Source organism: Aotus nancymaae, unplaced genomic scaffold (assembly GCF_030222135.1).
Source record: "Aotus nancymaae isolate 86718 unplaced genomic scaffold, 86718_ANA_hifiasm-v0.15.2.pri h1tg000064l_1, whole genome shotgun sequence".
In the NCBI taxonomy this organism is placed as follows: domain Eukaryota; kingdom Metazoa; phylum Chordata; class Mammalia; order Primates; family Aotidae; genus Aotus; species Aotus nancymaae.
The window spans coordinates 32,134,283-32,153,244 of NW_026988479.1; the positions used below are offsets into that span (position 1 = coordinate 32,134,283).

At 42.7% G+C, this 18,962-nt stretch overlaps 1 protein-coding gene across 15 annotated transcripts in view; it reads right to left on the minus strand.

The window, feature by feature from the left end:
* The window catches only part of TIMD4 (T cell immunoglobulin and mucin domain containing 4), a 242,205-nt gene that overhangs the window by 32,820 nt on the left and 190,423 nt on the right, over positions 1 to 18,962 (minus strand). For 13 of the 15 annotated variants that reach the window (XM_064366596.1, XM_064366593.1, XM_064366589.1 and 10 more), the window contains 2 exons: positions 3,832 to 4,173; positions 959 to 1,222 (listed from right to left, as the gene is read on the minus strand). In XM_064366596.1, the coding sequence (XP_064222666.1) occupies positions 959 to 1,222; positions 3,832 to 4,147 (580 nt within the window). In that variant the 5' untranslated portion in view covers positions 4,148 to 4,173. Of the gene's footprint in view, positions 1 to 958; positions 1,223 to 3,831; positions 4,174 to 12,763; positions 13,060 to 18,962 lie in introns of those variants that run through there. The other 2 variants (XR_010338800.1, XM_064366583.1) reach the window with 2 other exon arrangements.

The window sequence follows — 18,962 nt, forward strand, 5'->3', positions numbered from 1 at the left end:
CCAGGACTTACTGAGGCAGCTGAAATGTCTAAGAAAGCCTTCAAGCTATCTCATGATTGCTTTCCCAATTCTTACTGCAGAATCAGAGGCCGACATATAGTGACAGCCTTGACAAGCCCCCCTAAGCAATGGAGTGAGTCGCTCAGTGAGAGGTACAAGTTGCAGGGTCAAGAATTCCAGGGGAAGAAAAAAAGAAACAAAGAAAAGAAACAAGGCTGGAACTAGGCACCGTCAGGGGACATTTTAGAGGCGACTGGAGGTCTTTCCTCAATCAATTGCTAATGCTCAGGCAGCGACTTATCCCCTGAAAGAATGGAACTGGAGTCTGACCAGAAGTGACCTTTCCTGGTTCTTTAATAAATACCTCTTGCAAGACTCCTGAGAGGTCAATTGGAGAACCCAAAATGCTGACTTTTCAAAAACACAAAGGAAAAGGCAGAAAAAAAAGACACCATAAAAAAAGAAAAGGAACAGTTTAGTAAAAACATCTCCTTACACACACACACACACACACACACACACGCGCCTACTGTTGAGTAAATTGTGTCCCCTCAAAATTCATATGTTGAAGTGCTAACCCTCCGTGCCTCAGATGCAAATGGACATTGAAATAGGGCTTACAAAGAGCTAATTAAGGTAAAATGAGGGCATATCAATGGACTGTAATCCAACATGACTGATATTCTTACCTCCAAGCCAAGGAGAGAGGACTTAGAAGAAACCAACCTTGCTGACACCTTGACGTTGGACTTGTAGAACCCGGAACGGCGAGAAAATAAATTTCTGTTGTTTAAGCCACCCAGTCTGTGGTGTTTGTTTGATAGGTCTAGCAAACTAATACATGTGTGTGTGCGCACGCACACACACACACACACACACACACACACAGAGAAAGCAAGTCACTGGGCTGCATCATTCAGCGAGAGAACTCTAAGAAACCCAAGATACATTTGCGTACCTGCAGTGAGGATGGGCCCTTCCTTAGAAGGCTCGGGAGTCAGAAGACCTGTGGCTGCCTCTGGAAAGGTGCTTGGGGTTGGTGAAGGGCACGAGTCTGCTGTTGTGAGGACGGTGATGGCTGTCGTTGGAAGTGGTGTTCTGGTTGTGAGATCGGGTGTGGTCATGACAGTTGGCAGTGCAGCTGTGGTGGTTGTCATCTGTGGGGTGGTGCGGCTCGTGGTGGTTGTTCTGTATGTGGTGGTTGTTCTACTCGTTGTCGGGGCTGTAAACAACAACAGACATGTCTGGCAGCAAGCTGAGATGGAGGGAAAGGGAAACAGTGCAAGTACATCTGGGACCCATCCATTTCTCTCCATTTCTCTGGCCTCACCTTGTCCACTGGCCTGGACCATTGTAATGTCCAATAAAATTGTATTTCCTGCCCTGACTCTGACCCCTTCCTTCCAATCTATTCTTCACACACTGCCTAGAGTAGTCATTTAAAATGTTGGCCAGGTGCAGTGACTCATGCCTGTAATCCCAGCACTTTGGGAGGCCAAGGCGGGGGAATACTTGAGGTCACGACCAGCCTGGTCAACATGGTGAAACCCTGTACTAAAAATACAAAAATTAACTGGGCATGGTGGTGAGCGCCTTTAATCCCAGCTACTCAGGAGGCTGAGGCAGAAGAATCGCTTGAACCCAGGAGGTTGCAGTGAGCTGAGATCATGCCACTGCACTCCGACCTAAGTGACAGAGTAACACTCCATCTCAAATAATAATAATAATAATAAATAAGCCAAATGTAATTATGTCCATCCCCTGCCTAAATCTTTTACCGGGTGCTCCTTGCCCTTAAGATAGAGAACCCAGTCCTGCACCTTGGCCTGCAAGCTGCAAGCCTCCATTTGACCCAGTCCCGCCTTTCTTTCCAATCTCATGTCTCCACCCGCCTGCTATCACTTTTTCCTACCCAACTGGCCTTTCTTTAGCTTTTTGAACACATCAGCAACCTGCCCACTGCACGAACCTTTGCACCTGCTGCTTCCTATTCTCATTCTTCACGAGGCTGACTCCTACTTAACTCTCAGGTCTCAGCTAAAAGGTTACTTCTGCAAGGAGGCCAAGTAGATTCTGCAATAATGATTAGGCTTTTGTGTGATGTGCTCTCATACTTCACCTCCACGGCCTTTATTGCATTCCGTAACTGCCCATTTATTTTATTGCTATCGTTTAAAGTCTGTTTATCCCATTAAACTTTAAGCATCATGAGGAAAAATCTGTCATTTATTTTGTTCTATGCTATAAATCCAATAATTATCACAGCGTCTGGCATATAGTAGACGCTCCAAAAACATTGCATGAATGCATAAATGAGTGCATCGAAAGTGAGCTCAAAGCATGCAAACTAGGGTGAGAATGTAGTCTCTTTCAGACAGTAAAGATTGGTTCATACCAACACCACTCACCCCCAAACATCTGATTTGAGCTTCAATAGCCACCGTTTATTCTACAAATCTCATCCTCTCTAGAATATGCCAAATTTTCATGGACTCTAATGGACCAGAAAGACACCATTTGTTCCAAGTGAACTTAGAAATGACCTCATAATATATTGTCAAGTATTCTATAAAATAATAGTTGGCTATACCCAATTCGAAAAGAGAAAACTTGAGTGGGAGTCATTTAACGTTGATAAACCTCATTTCTCTCTTCTGCAAAATTGGAATACTTTCTCGCTCTCTCACAATGTTGCTTTAAGAGAAAGATATACTAATATGTATGTAAGTTCTTAAATTAGAGTAATCCACATAAGTTGGTCTCAAATTTTAGAGTGCATTAGAGTCACCTGAAAACTTAAGAACATAGGCTGGGCGTGGTGGCTCACACTTGTAATCCCAGCACTTTGAGAGGCCGAGGCAGGTGGATCACCTGAAGTCAGGAGTTTGAGACCAGCCTGGCCAACATAGTGAAACCCCATCTCTACTAAAAATACGAAATTAGCTGAGTGTGGTGGTGGGCACCTGTAATCCTAGCTACTTGGGAGGCTGAGGCAGGGGAATTGCTCGAATCTGGAAAGTAGAAGTTGCAGTAAGCCAAGATCGCGCCACTGCGCTCCAGGCTGGGCGACAAGATCAAAACTGTCTCAAAAAAAAAAAAAAAAAAGAATACAGATATCTAGATTCTCGTCTTCCAGGGTGCCCATCCAGTTAGGAATAGAGTCCAGGGATCCTCCAGCTGACACTGATGCAGGCAGAATACAGAGCTCACTTTGGGAAGCTCCATGCCAGAAAACTACTGAAGATGATTATTATTAGCATTATTCAACCATAGGCTCAATGCAGCTCAAATTTCTGGAATCCCACCATATTCCAAATTTCATCAAAAGTGACTGATAATAATAGAAGAAAGAGCACCTGAAAACTGCTATGACTGTGTCCAAATCTCAGGCCCTTTCTCCTCTGCCAGAAGTGGCAAAACATTGGCTTACTGGCTGAAGCTGAACCATGAATACATTTTACTTAGTTCATGCAATTTTTGTATTATTTTAAATCTGCCAACATGCAAAAAATCAACAGAGTTTACATAAAAATGGATAGATCTAAAAACACTGGACCCAAATATCTGCAAGGTGGAAATCCCCTAGATACATAGCAGCTGCCTCTTCAAATTGACCCTGCAATTCACTGGTTCCCTTTCCACCTTCCACTCATTTCTGTGGCTGCTTTTGTGTTTACTTACCTACTTCATACCATGGCATCTCATTTCAAATTCAATCTTCCCACACGTTGTAAAAGCAATTCTAACCTCTTCACCACCAGTCACTGATTCTATTATCCATTAAGCACTGAATCTCTCCTTCCACAGACATGAGGCCCTTCATGTGCTTACCTCTCTGTAGCTGCAGGCGCCTGTGTAACTTTACATCGTTGAACCAGCCAGGCACCTCTATGCGGCAGCAGTACACACCGCTGTCACCTTCACTGGGATTTAAGATGGTCAAGGAGACATTGCCTCTCTGGAGAGTCCCCCAAAGTCTATATTTTGCTGACTTTCTTGAGGTCACCCGCGTTCCATCGGTGTGGATGAGCTCCTCGTTGCAACCGGAGTTGGGGCACCGGCCTTTCCCCCAGCACATGCTGTTGCTGTCCTGAGACCAGGATGGGTACAGACAGGGCAAAGTCACGGGCTGACCCAAAAACCCCATCACAACAATCTCTGATGTGGCTGGTGCTGCAACAAAAAAAGTGAAAACTAGGTCATGCAGTACTGAAATCTCTCAAATATGCTACACAGTTTTTGTGCTAATAGATGCTTCCAGGAAGATGGAAAAAGCTGTAGTCTATGTTTCTCCTCTCTCTCTTTTTCTTTTTTTTTCCTTTTTTTGATACATGGTCTTGCTTTGTCACCCAGGCTGGAGCGCAGTGGTGCAAGCATGGCTCACTGAAGCCTCAACCTCCCAGACTCAATCCATCCTCCCACCTCAGTCTTCTGAGTAGCTGGGACCACAGGTGTGTGGCACCACTCCCGGCTAATTTTTGTGTTTTTTGTATAGACGGGGTTTCCCATGTTGCCCAGGCCGATGTGGTTCGTTAGCATAAGTTTGGATGTGCTTCGCAATGCTGCTATGCTCCTAATTCCACATGATTCTATCCCCCAAGTGCAGCCAAGTGGCCACTTGAATCTCTAAACTCATCTCCACGGCAAGACCTTTTTGCTGATTTAAATCCTCTGATTTTAGTTCTATTCGATAACCAATAAACTCTCACATGAAAAATCCTGACCTTGTCACTCAGTTCCACTTATTCATATAATCAGGTGGGCTGTTTTCTATAAATCGATATTGTGGGCTACAGACTGAAAAGCTTCAATGGGTCTCCCAATCCAGAGAGTGCGATGAGAGAAAGGTAGGCTGTAAACGTATGTATTCCACTTCCTTCTCTCTTTTCAGTGGAAATTACTAGAATTGGAAATTACTCGCGTTGGACTAGTTGTTTGCTGTTAGATAATATGAAGTTAAGTGGAGCTCACGGACTATTTATTTTTAATGGACAAATAATAGTTGTGTTTATTTATGGGGTACCATGTGATGTTTTGATATGCATATACATGGTAGAAAAATTCAGTCAAGCTAATTAACATATCCAGCACCTTATCAACTTAACAAATTTTTGTGGTGAGAACATTAAAAATCTATTAGCAATTTTGAAGTATTTAATACATTATTAATTACTGTGGTCATCATGCAGTGCAATAGATCACTAAAACTTAGTCCTTCAGTCTAACTGAAACTTTATACCTTTTAATCAACATCTCCCCTTTCCCTATCCCAGCCAGCCACCCCCCAGCCTCTGGCAACCACCTTTCTACTGTTGCTATGGGATTAACTTTCTTAGAGTCCACATATAAGGGAGATCAGACCGTATTTGTCTTTCTATGCATGGCTTATTTCACTTTGTATAATGTATTTTTTTAACATTAGCGCAAGAAGGAACCACAGAAATTATCTAAAATGACAGCTGTGATGTAAAAAAAAAAAAATGCTGGAAGGTTAGGTTTACTGCATCAGCTAGTTGAGATGGAATGTTTCACCTTTTCTAAAATGAAGTATGAGTGTGTCCCAACCTCTGCTACTCATTAGCATGACCTAAGGAGCTTGTTAAAAATACATAGTTTATTGCCCAAACCTGAGCCTGAATCCCTCAGACCAAGGCCCATGCATTTGTACTTGGATTAAGTTCTCCAGGTCGCCCTGATGTAGTTGACTGGCTAACCAGCGTTTGAGACCATTAGACAAGCTCCTCTAAGATTACCTTCATCTCTGATAATCTGCAAAACATTTTCACTGTTAAAAATGTTAAGCCCATTAGCTTAATTGCGCATCAGAGATTATTCCAAACCATTTCCTTCCCCAGAAATGCTATTGAAGTGAAAGCCAGGCAGGCTGTAGATCTCAGATTGTTGGGACCACACCCTGCTCCCCCTTGGGTGCCTGGGAACCTGCTCATTGTTTTCTCTGAGGCACCCTCCTGTGAGATTCTCTATTCACTAACTTTGCTGACTTAGTTGGCTAAGTTATAGAAGGCACGGCCAGCAGCGCCCTGTTCCTCCCTGACTCAGTTGGCAGTAACATCAAGGCATTCCTCTCTCCAGGAGAAGGTGGACATGAGCCCTAAGAGTCACCCAGATGGTAAGCAAGACCATGTGCTTCTGGGGTTTTTCATAGTTAGCTTTTTTTTTTAAGACAGTCTCGGCCGGGCGAGGTGGCTCACACCTGTAATCCCAGCACTTTGAGAGGCCAAGGTGGGCAGATCACCTAAGGTCAAGAGTTCAAGGCCAGCCTGACTAACATGATGAAACCCTGCTTCTACTAAAGATACAAAAAATTAGCTGGGCCTGGAGGTGCATGCCTATAATCCCAGCTACTCGGGAGACTGAGGCAGGAGAATCGCTTGAACCTGAGAGGCAGAGGTTGCATTGAGCCGAGATTGCACCATAGCACTCCAGCTTGGGCAACAAGAGTGAAACTCATTTGAAAAAAACAAAAGACAGTTTCATTCTGTTGCCCAGGCTGAAGCGCACTGGTGCAATCTCGGCTCACTTCAACCTCTGGGTGTTCTTATGATAAAAAGCCATTCCCAATTTGGACCAGACTGCAGCCTTCCCTGAATTTGGTCTCTTCACTTCACCACAGGGAAATGTTTCACAGATTATAAATGCAGTGAGACACTAGGCTCAGTGGCTTACGCCTGTAATCTCAGCATTTTGGGAGGCCAAGGGGGGTGGATCACTTGAGGTCAGGAGTTCAAATCCAGCCTGGCCAACATGGTAAAACCCTGTATTGGCCGGGCGCGGTGGCTCACGCCTGTAATCCCAGCACTTTGGGAGGCCGAGGTGGGTGGATCACGAGGTCAAGAGATCGAGACCATCCTGGTCAACATGGTGAAACCCCGTCTCTACTAAAAATACAAAAAATTAGCTGGGCACGGTGGCGCGTGCCTGTAATCCCAGCTACTCAGGAGGCTGAGGCAGGAGAATTGCCTGAACCCAGGAGGCGGAGGTTGCGGTGAGCCGCGATCGCGCCATTGCACTCCAGCCTGGGTAACAAGAGCGAAACTCCGTCTCAAAAAAAAAAAAAAAAAAAAAAAAACCCTGTATCATAAAAATACAAAAATTAGCCAGGCATGATGGCAGGTGCCTGTAATCCCAGCTACTTAGGAGGCTAAGGCAGGAGAATCTCTGGAATCTAGGAGGCAGAGGTTGGAGTGAGCCAAGATCGCGCCATTGCACTCCAGCCTGGGTGACAGAGCAAGACTCTGTCTCAAAAAAAATAAACACATAAAAAATAAATAAATGCAGTGGGAAGTCCATTTTGCCTCCCATGAATCCAGGAGAAAAATAAGAAGTTCAATGTCATCACCCTCATCTGTGTTAACAACATAGAACACATTCACCTGAAATTAATAACTACCAAAATATGAACTCAGCCAAGTGTGGTGGCATGCGCCTATAGTCCCAGCTATTCAGGAGGCTGAGGCAGGAGAATGGTTGGAACCCAGGAGTTTGAGGTTGCAGTCAGATATGATTGTACCACTGGACTCCAGCCTGGGCAACAAAGCAAGACTGCCTCAAATTTAAGAAAGAAAAAAGAAAAAACATACGATCTTTTTCCTATGAATATTTGATACATTAATAAAACACGTACAAGAAGTATTCCACTGGAGAGTCAACATTTTATTTTTTCAAGTACCGTAGTATGAAAGGAGGCATCCTAATTGCTCAATAAGAAAAATCCAATAGAGAAACTAGCAGAGGACATAATGGGCAATTCATAGATAAGAAAATGGGAGCAGCCAATTAATTTCACCCATTAGACTGGCAAAAACTTAGAACACTGAACATATTGAATATTGACCAAGGTGTGAGTAAACAGGGCTCCAAGATACTTGTGGGAAGGGACTTAGGAAAGGACTTAGCCTCCTGAGATAAATCAGAGCGAAATGGGGGCATGAATTGGTACAGCTGCACTGTGAGGAAATTTGGCAGTTTCTATTAAATATTCACTATACGTGAGTCCTAGATATGCCTTAGCAATTTCATGTTTGTTATCTACCCTAGAAAAACACATGTTCACAAAGATGCCTATTTGCAAATGTTGATTGCAGCCTCCGTGTATATGTGAATGAAATGGACAATGAATGTATACATGGGGAATGGCTAAACTGGGGTATATTTATTCCACGGAATTCTATGTAGATTAATAGCATTAGAGATAGATCTACATGAATTGACATGAAGACTCCAAGCCATTTAATGATGAAGAGGGCAAATTTCAAAACAAGACATAAAATATAAAACCCTTCTTGTAAAACAAATAAATAAAACAATTGTCTTTGTTTCTGTGGGCTCAGACATTTGAAATTAAATACATAGAAAACTGTCTGGTGCACTAGACACCAAACTCATTGTGTCAGTTACCCCCAGGGTCAGAGGAAAGGGACTGGAATTGAGGATAGTAGTCCAAAGGGCATTTGGCTTTATAACATTTTAATATTTTCACCAGGAGTGTTTCTGTGTTACTAATCTTATTAAAAATTCATATAACAAAAAGGAAGCAGGCGCTGGGTAGGGCAGGAGGAAAAACATCCATGAGGCTCACATTGTAAACCCCATCCTGCCAGTTACTGCTTTTGTGTTGTTGGAGGAAAGCCATGGTAATCTTGACCTCATTATCATCACAAGACAAAGGGGATAATACTCACCTCACAAATGGTGCTAAGGTCCACATAAGGAGGAGTATCAAATGCCATGTGAAATTAACAAAGTATTAATATGCATAACCAAGGACATTAGAATTTAGAAATAAGACAAAAAATGGTTCCTGTCTGTTGCAAAAGTATCCCTCAGTAAAGTAATTGCTGGTATCAAATCAATTTCACTTCTGTGGAGCTACCTGGAATGGTGGATACAACCTAGGTCCTTCTGCCAGCTTGTTCCTTCCCTAGCTGGTGACCTTGAGCAAGGCTGGCCCTTCCCCACTCTGAGTCTCAAAATCACCATCTGCAGAGTGAAGGGCATCTTTTAAGAGTACAGCCAGCTCTGATCCTTGGTGATTCTGAGCAGTCACTCTCTTTTAAGTTGGTCGTCTTAGAAAAGGCACGTATAGGCCGGGCACAGTGGGTCACACCTGTAATCCCAGCACTTTGGGAGGCTAATACGGGTGGATCACCTGAGGTCAGGAGTTCAAGACCAGACTGGCCAAACATGGTGAAACCCTGTCTCTACTAAAAAATACAAAAAATTAGCCGGGTGTGGTGGTGGATGCCTGTAATCCCAGTTACTCAGGAGGCTGAGGCAGAAGAATTGTTTGAGCCTGGGAGGCAGAGAAGTTGCAGTGAGCTGAGACTGCACCACTGCACTTCAGCCTGGGCATTGGAGTGAGACTCTGTCTCAGAAAAAAACAAAATTTTGACTAAAAAAAAAGAAAAAAGAAAAGTCACATATAGAAAAAAATAATAAAATGAAACAATAAACAGTTTACCAGGTACTGCCTCCTTCAAGCAGGACTGGAAAAGCCCCTCAACCAGTGTTCGATAGACCCCAGCAACTTTCAACCTGACAAAACCCTCCAAACCTCAAGTTTCCAGGATAAGACAGTCAGTAAAAAAACATGGATGAAAAGGCAGATGGTAGTTTTCTTACATCTAAACAAAGAGGTGCTCATACCAAACCCAAAGTAGAAGTGTGAAAGTGACAGGGACTGCTTTCACTCTGTAGATTCTTTCTTTCTTTCTTTCTTTTTTTTTTTTTGAGACGGAATTTCACTCTTGTTACCCAGGCTGGAGTGCAATGGCGCGATCTCGGCTCACCGCGACCTCCGCCTCCTGGGTTCAGGCAATTCTCCTGCCTCGGCCTCCTGAGTAGCTGGGATTACAGGCACGCGCCACCATGCCCAGCTAATTTTTTTGTATTTTTTTAGTAGAGACGGGGTTTCACCATGTTGACCAGGATGGTCTCGATCTCTTGACCTCATGATCCACCCGCCTTGGCCTCCCAAAGTGCTGGGATTACAGGCGTGAGCCACCGTCTTTTTTCCTTTCTTTCTTTCTCTCTTTCTTCTCTCTTTCTTTCTTTTCCTTTCTTTTCTTTCTTTCTTTCTTCCTTTCTCTTTTTGAGATGCAGTCTTGTTCTGTCACCCAGGCTGGAATGCCTCGGTGCAATCTTGGCTCATTGCAACCTCTGTCTCCCAGGTTCAAGCAATTCTCCTGCCTCAGCCTCCCAAGTAGCTGGGATTACAGGCACATGCCACCACACCCAGCTAATTATTGTGATTTTAGTAGAGACAAGGTTTCATTCATCATGTTGGCCAGGCTGGTTGCAAACTCCTGACCTAAGGTGGTCCACCCGCCTTGGCCTCCCGAAGTGCTGGGATTATAGGCATGAGCCACCACACTTGGCCTGTAGTAGATTGCTTCTTGAGTGCCTATAATGTATTAAGCATGGAACTAGGTGCTGAAATATAACAAGCCACAAAGCAGACCTGGCCTGCCCTCATGGGGCCTGCAGAGTATCTGGGAAGAGAGGCAGGTAAGCAAGCATTTGCTAGAGTCACAAGGTTGAAGATGCAGGAACTCCAAGGAGAATGAGAACTCATAGCAGAAACACCTAACCTAGTTCAGAGGCTACGGGGTGGCTGGGAAAAGCCTGACTTAAGTAGGGACCTGAGGATACATGGCACTATCGAGGAAACAACAGCAGAGAGAATAGTATAATACGAGTTTGACAGGCAGCAAATACGCTTGTTTTCCTTAAAATGTGGGTGTTTTCTCATGCACCATGTTGGAAAGGTTTCTGCACATACAAATAGCCAAGAGGTAGAAGAAAAAGTGTTTAACATCATTAATCATCGGGGAAATTCAAATCGAAACCACAATGAGGTATCACTTCATTCCTGTTAAAATGGCTACTATCAAAAAGACAAAAAATAACCATTGCTAATTAGGATGCAAAGAAAGAGGAACTCTCACACACCGTTGGTAAGAAATTACTACAGCCGTCATAGGAAACAGTATGGTGATTCCTTAAAAACTAAAAACAGAACTACTATATGATCCAACAATCCCACTACTGGGGATATATCCCAAAGAAAGGAAATCAATTAAAGAGATACTTGCATTCCCATGTTTATCACAGCACTATTCACAATAGCCAAGATATATCAACTTAAGTGTCCATCAGTGGATGAATGGATAAAGAAAATGTGGTATATACACACAGAAGAATATTATTCAGCCATGAAATGAAACTCTGTCATTTGCAACAACATAGTTGGAAACAGAGTTTATTAATATCATGTTAAGTTGAATAAGCTAGGCACAGAAAGACAAATATTGCATGGTCCCACTCATACATGGGAGCTAAAAAAGTTGATCTCATGAAAGTAGAGAGTAGAATAATAGTCACCGGAGTCCACAAAGAATAGGGCAGAAGGGGTATAAAGAAAGGTGGGTTAGCGGGTACAAAAATACAGTTAGTTAGAACATGTGGAAAAAAGAAAAAAAAATACAGTTAAATGGAAGGAATAAATCCTAGTGTTTGATAGCATAGTAGTTATTAATAATTTCTTGTGTATTTCAAAATAACCAGAAGAGAATATTTGGAATGTTCTCAACACAAAGAATCCCAGCACTTTGGGAGGCTGGATGGATGGATCACCTGAGGTCAGGAGTTCGAGACCAGTCTGGCCAACATGGTGAACCCTCATCTCTACTAAAAATACAAACAATTAGCTGGGCATGGTAGTGGGCACCTGTAATCCCAGTTACTCAGGAGGCTGAGGCAGGAGAATCATTTGAACCTGGGAGGCAGAGGTTGTGGTGAGCCGAGATCGTGCCACTGCATTCCAGCCTGGGTGACAGAGTAAGACTCCGTCTCAAAAAAAAAAGAAAAGAAAAAAGAAATGTATTATTTCAAGAAATGAATATCCCAATTACCCTGACTCAATCATTGTACATTGTATGTATATATCAAAATAACACACAAGTGGTCCATAAATATGTATAGTTATTATGTATCCATTTAAAAAACATGGACTTCATAAAACTTCAAGGACTATTCAATATTATCTTATCCTAGAAGCACAGATTGTGACAACTGGTCATTTAAGAAGCCAGGGCTCTCATTTAAACTATGGGACAAATTCGGGAGAGCCAGAGCAATTTAGATGTATTCCCAGTGTCAAGACTTAGTGCCCGAGATGCAGCTGCAGCGCAGGCCAGAACACTGGCCCTATACCACCAGGATGCAAAGGACTTCACTGGGCAAAACTGAGTGTGTACCTCTGCATCATCCAAAACCCAAAAACAACGTGCAGAAAAGAAACCTTACCGTAAGGCCTCACCCCAGCAAAACAAATCAAAAAGCAAACAAACACTTCTAAAAAACAGAGGGAATGACAAGAATGATCACAACTCTCACCAGAACAAATTCTCCTGACTTATTGATTATATGAATAACACCCATAGAGGAAATCTCTTTTCCCCAGTTTATCTGACCACTTATTTCTGTGTCTCTTCTTCAGTTGCCATTTCCAATAGAAACCCAAATTACCCCAGCCTAAAACCTCCAGACCGGTCTCTGGATAAACCTCTGTGTAAGGAGGCAGGAGAGACTCTCCGCAGAAGAAAGCCTGGAAGGGAGAGGGGAGGGATGCAGAAATGAAGTGAGCCTGTGCTTTATGGAGGCCCAAACCAGTGCATGGAAGTCCATCACACAATAGCAAGTCCTCCAGGAACTTCTACATAGAAGGTTTCAGAACACTTACTCAGATAAAGCCCCCAAAACTCAATCACCAGCCAGAGAACGAGAGTTTCTTTGGACATTTTGACGGCTGATCGGAGCTAGGAGTCTGTCTATCTATCCAGAGCCCTTTTCTTATACTGCAGTTAATGCTGACAGGGTGGGACTCTTGTTTCATTTCTCTTTTTCCCTCATAATCTTCCCGTTCCCCTGTCCTAAATGGCTTCCCCCAATTGGTGAAGCATGATGAAATGTGCTGAGCCCTTTTCTCCTGGTGACTAATGTGTGTGTGGAGGGATGGCGTGGGCATACTTGTGCCTCTTTGTCCACGTGTACAGTGGGTTTCCTATGTGTGCATGAGCATCCATATATGTGCTGGTGCAAATTTGCCTGTATAACCTATGCATGTGCCACAGTCGTCCCAACCGCTGTGCAGCCTATCACAAAACGCAGTTGACTCTCCACACTGACAAATGTTTACATGTAGATTCCTCATGGGGCCAAAGTACAGTTAGACTAAAAGTTGGCTCCATTTCCATTCTAGGTTCTCCCTCACCCTCTCCCTTGGTCTCCTTGCCCTAATAATGGAGAAAGAAAAGTGAAGACAGGCACAGTGGCTCACACCTGTAATCCTAGCACTTTGGAAGGCCGAAATGGGAGGATCACTTGAGGCCAGGAGAGTTTGAGACCAGCCTGATCAACATAGCAAAACCCCCTCTCAATTTTTTGTTTAAAAAAAAGTTTAATAAAAAAATTAAATTAAAAAATGTGTAGCTTTAGGAAGACACTGAAGCCCAGAACTTCCTGATTCCAAAGCTTATGGTAAATCACTACATTGTCCTTTGAACTGTGACCCTTTGGGTAATGTGTCCATACGACCAAGCCTACCTGTGTCTTGCTCCTACTTAGTACCAGAGAGAAAATATAAGAATGCACAAATGTTCCAGATTTTTAAAAATCCTCAATTGATTGTAACCAGCCAACAAACCTCAAACATTTCAACATTGCTTCTACTGAAGGTATCAGTGAAAAATCTAAATTATCAGGTGAGGTTCTGGACTCAGGAAAGCCAAACTAACATGGGCAGGGATGAAAATAAGGGGATTCAGAGTGAACCGTTCCCCTGAATGCCCACAGAACCATGGGATCCTTTCCCTATTCTATCCCCAGGAAACTGAAGAATTTAATCTCTGGCTAAACTAAATGGTCCCAATAAAACATTTTCAGATATTTATATTTTTTGAGTGTTCTCCAACAAAATCACCCAACCCTCCTTCAATAAGTACACCAGTTCATGAGCCTCAGCCATGTATGCAGAACTTTTAATTAGTTTTTAGTGTGACTTTCAGATAAGAACAGATAATTAGGGATCATCAGACATTTGAGGAAAGTATTTATCATAAAAAAGAGACAAAAACAACAGGGTGAGCTAAAGAGAACTTCAAAAAAATTTTTAAAAGCTAATATTTTCTCAGAAAGAAAGATTTTACATCTGTGAAAAAGAACATAGATGTTATAAAAATGAAAAATCAGAGACTAGAAAAAAACTCTTAGAAATTAAAAATATTATACCTACCCCTGAATTTTATGGAAGTTTTGAAAAATAAAGTTAAGAAAATTTGTTAGAAAATATCATTATCTACAAAGTCAAAGGGCTAGGATTGTTTCAGAACACTACAAAAGAAAATAGAGGAGAGGAAATTACTAAAGAAATAATAAAAGGAAGACCCTCATAACTAAACTAAAGGACATGACTATCAGCATTGAGAGGGCCAATCAAATGCTAAGCTCAGTGAATGAAAATGTCTCCACAAAGCAAGACATCATCACGTATTCTGAGAACATCAGACATAAAGAAAAGACACGAAAAGACTCCAGAACAACAACATATTGCACTGATGGATTTGGAATTAGAAAGGCATTGGTGTTCCAAACAACAAAGCTAGAAAATAATGCATGAATGCCTTCAAAATTCAGAGGGGAGGCTGAGTGTGGTGGCTCACACCTGTAATCCAGCACTTTGGGAGGCCAACGGGGGTGGAACACTTGAGTCCAGAAGTTCCAGACTAACCTGGATCAACTGGGTGGAGCAGCTCACACCTCTAATACCAGCACTTTGGGAGGCTAAGACAGGCAGATCATTTGAGGTCAGGAGTTCAAGACAAGCCCGGGCAACATGGTGAAACCCAGTCTCTACTACAAATACAAAAATTAGCTGAGTGTGGTGGTGCACTCCTGTAATCCTAGCTACTTGGGAGGCTGGGGCAGAAGAATCACTTGAACGCAGAAGGCAGAGGTTGCAGTGAGCTGAGATCGCGCTCCTGCACTCCAGCCCGGGTGACAGAGACTCTGTCTTAAAAAAAAAGAAAGAAAAAGAAAAGAAAGTCTGTATCTGCCAAAAATACAAAAAATTCAGCTACTCCAGAGGCTGAGGCAGGAGGATTGCTTGAGCCTGGGAGGTGCAGGTTGTAGTGAGCTGAGATTGCGGCACTGCACTCCAGCCTGGGAAACAGACAGAGACCCTGAGTCAAAAAAAAAAAAAATTTCAGAGTAGAAATTTATTTTCAACCTAGAATCCTACTTCCAGACAATCCATTTCTCAAATGAAAGAGCACAATAAAGACTTTTTTGGACATGGATTCAACATTTACTTACTATGCTTCCTTTCCTAGGAAGTAATAGAAGGGAAATCTATAGCAAAACAGGAGAAATAACCAGGAAACAGAAAGACAGGGGATCCAGAAAACACGACATCTAACTCCAGGGAAGAAAAATTTCACGAAGAAAACTGCAGAACAGAGAGAAGAACTGTTTCACTGCATCATAAACCACCCCAAAACCTAGTACCTCAACAATGTACTTTTCATGATTCCCTGGGATGACAGTGTTCAGCTGGGTAGCACTCACTCAGTGACAGTGGCTAGGGCTACAGCTATCTCAAGACTAGACTGGACTATTTGTCCAAGATAACTTTCTCACTCACATGACTGATCATCAAAAAGGACATTTTTAGCTGGAATCATATGTCTAGCAAATTAATAGAATGACTAGAAGAGGTAGGGACTAGGCTGACAACTCTCTCTCTCTCCATGTGGCCTTTCTACATGGCAACTTGGGCTTCCTTACAGTATGGTGGTCTCAGAGTAGTTGGATTTCTTATGTAGGATCTGGCTTTCTAAAACATGAGCATTCCAACATGTTCAGGAATAATCTATGAAGGTTCTTATGACTTAGGCTTAGGTGACATTCAGTATCATTTTTACAGTATTCTATTGGTCACAAGGCAAGTTATAAAGCTGTCCCAGAGAATTCAAGTGGACGGAGCAATACAAGGATGTGAATACAAGGAAGTGTGGTTCATTGGGGTGGCAGGGGAAGCATCTCTGGAGACTAGTTACTTTTATAACCAACTCAGGCTGGGGCAGAAGGGCAGAGGAATAAGCCTTGGGGTGTTGGTAGTGTCATGAATAAGCTCATGTACTTAGGTATTTTGAAAATAAATTTGATAGGTGTTTGGCAGGTATGATGGAATATTTGGGATTTTTTTTTTTTTTTTTTTGAGACAGGGTCTTGCTTTGTTGCCCAGGCTGGAGTGCACTGGTATGAACATGTCTTAGTAAAGCCCCAATCTCCAGGCTCAAGCAATCCTCTTGCCTCAGCCTCCCAAGTAGCTGGAACCACAGGTGCGTGCCTCCATGCCCAGCTAATTTGTTTAAATTTTTGTAGAGGCATGGTCTTGCCATGTTGCCCAGGCTGGTCTCAACCTCCTGGTCTCAAGTGATCCTCCCATCTTAGCCTCCAGGAGTGCTGGGATTACAGGCATGAGCCACTGCTCACAGTGATGGGATGAATATTTTATGGATACTTGAGAAATTAAGAAAAAAAGACAATGAAGGCCAAGTGTGGAGGCTCATGCCTGTAATCCCAGCACTTTGGGAGCCCAAGGCAGATAGATCACTTGAGGTCAGGAGTTCCAGACGAGCCTGGACAACATGGTGAAACTCTATCTCTACTAAAAATACAAAAAATTTGCCAAGTGCGGTTGTGGGTGCCTGTAATCCCAGCTACTTGGGAGGCTGAGGCAGGAGAAACCCTTGAACCCAGGAGGTGGTGGCTACAGTGAGCCAAGATCGCACCACTGCACTCCAGCCTGGGTGACAGAGGGAGACTCCGTCTCAAAAAAACAAGCAAACAAACAAAAACTGAGTTAATTATTACAACCAGGAAAGATAAAATGTTATATTAGAAAAGAAATGTAATTATGGTGCATTTGCTAATTATGAAAGCTATTAATAGTTACATGATCATGATAATGTAAAATCTGGCTACTGGCTTAACCCACACTTTTTTTTTTTTTTTTGAGACAGAGCCTTCTGAGTAGCTGAGACTAGAGGCATGTGCCACCACGCCCAGCTAACTTTTTGTATTTTTAGTAGAGACAGAGATTCACCTTGTTAGCCAGGATGGTCTCAATCTCCTGACCTCGTGATCCTCCCACTTCAGCCTCCTAAAGTGCTGGGATTACAGGCATGAGCCACTACACCCAGACCTTTTTTTTTTTTTTTTGACATAAGGTCTTGCTCTGTCACCCAGGCTGGAATGCAGTGGTACAATCTTGGCTCATTGCAACCTCTGCCTCCAGGGTGCAAGCAATTCATCTCTCAGCCTCCCAAGTAGCTGGCATTGCAGGCACGCACATGCCTGACTAATTTTTGTATTTTTAGTAGAGACAAGATTTCACCATGTTGGCCAGGCTGGTCTCAAACTACTGGCCTCAAGTGGTCTGTCTGCCTCAGCCTCCCAAAGTGCTGGGATTACAGGCATGAGCCACCATGCCACAACTTAACACACAATTTTGATATGACTATACTGGAAAGATTGGTAGAGAGGAAGTGGGGTAGGGAAGTAAGAAAGACAGTCTATTCACCTTTATAAGAAATCAACAAATAGTGTCTCAAATTTATCTATCAGACAGTACCAGCATAAAAACACTATGAGTAATATGAAGGTAAGAACCAGAAGAACAAGCTCAAAAGAGTTTAAATTTAATGCAAAGGAGTGGGAAAGAAATTTACCATTTTTTAAGTTATAAACCTTTTACAACTTAACTTTTAAAAATGTATATATTGAGGCTGAGTGTGGTGGCTCATGCCTCTAATCCCAGCACTTTGGGAGGCCAAGGTGGGCAGATCACTTGAGGCCAGGAGTTCGAGACCAGCCTGGCCAACATGGCGAAACCCCGTCTCTACTAAAAATACAAAAATTAGCTTGTCATGGTGGTGCGAGCCTGTAATCCCAGCTACTCAGGAACCTGAGGCGGGAGAATCTCTTGGACCCAGGAGGCAGAGGTTGCAGTCAGCTGAGATTGTATCACTGCACTCCAGCTTGGGCAACAGAGGGAGACTGTCTCTAAATAAATAAATACATAAATAAATAAAATGGATATATTGAGCATACCTAGCACCCACATCTTAATTTCTACTTCTACCCTCCCATAAAAAGAACCAGAGCTTCTTGGAGAAATGGCTGATTCTAGTACTGAAGCAAAAAATATACAGAATGAGCCTGGAGCATCCTGCAATGTCAGTAAGTAAAAGCAAGAAGGTGCTAAAAACCAAAAGAACAAAATTAAAAAAAAAAAAAAAAAAAAAAACTTTCCCTAATGATGGGATTATTTTAAAGGGCAAAGGAGATTATCAAAAGAGCTTCCAAAAAGCTTTGGCTCCACCTCAAAGCTGGAAAACCTGAGCAACAAAATAAATAAAAGAATACCGGATTATAATTCAAAGCGTAAAATAAATATCTGAGGCCATACTGAAAGAAGTAAATTATTGAATCCATGAATAAGTAGGGGATAATAGACAAATCTTCTGCCCAGAAGTATTAGATATACTTTATGTAGATCCTCCCCACTCAAGGAGATAAAAGCACAAATCCCCACTCTTGAAGTGTGGGTTTGACCTAGTGACTTCCTTCAAAACATAGAGTGGGGATTTGCTGGGCAATGGAGAAAACTGACAAATACTACCTAAGGCACACAATCAAGGTCAACATCAACCATGAGTTGAGTTGATAACATGTACCCTTGATACGATGTAATATAAGGGCCACTTTACCTCTATGGACTTCCTCCTCAAAACCCAATGACATCGAATCATGAAGAAAACAAGCCAGGTGCGGTGGCTCACACCTATAATCCCAGCACTTTGGGAGGCTGAGGTGGG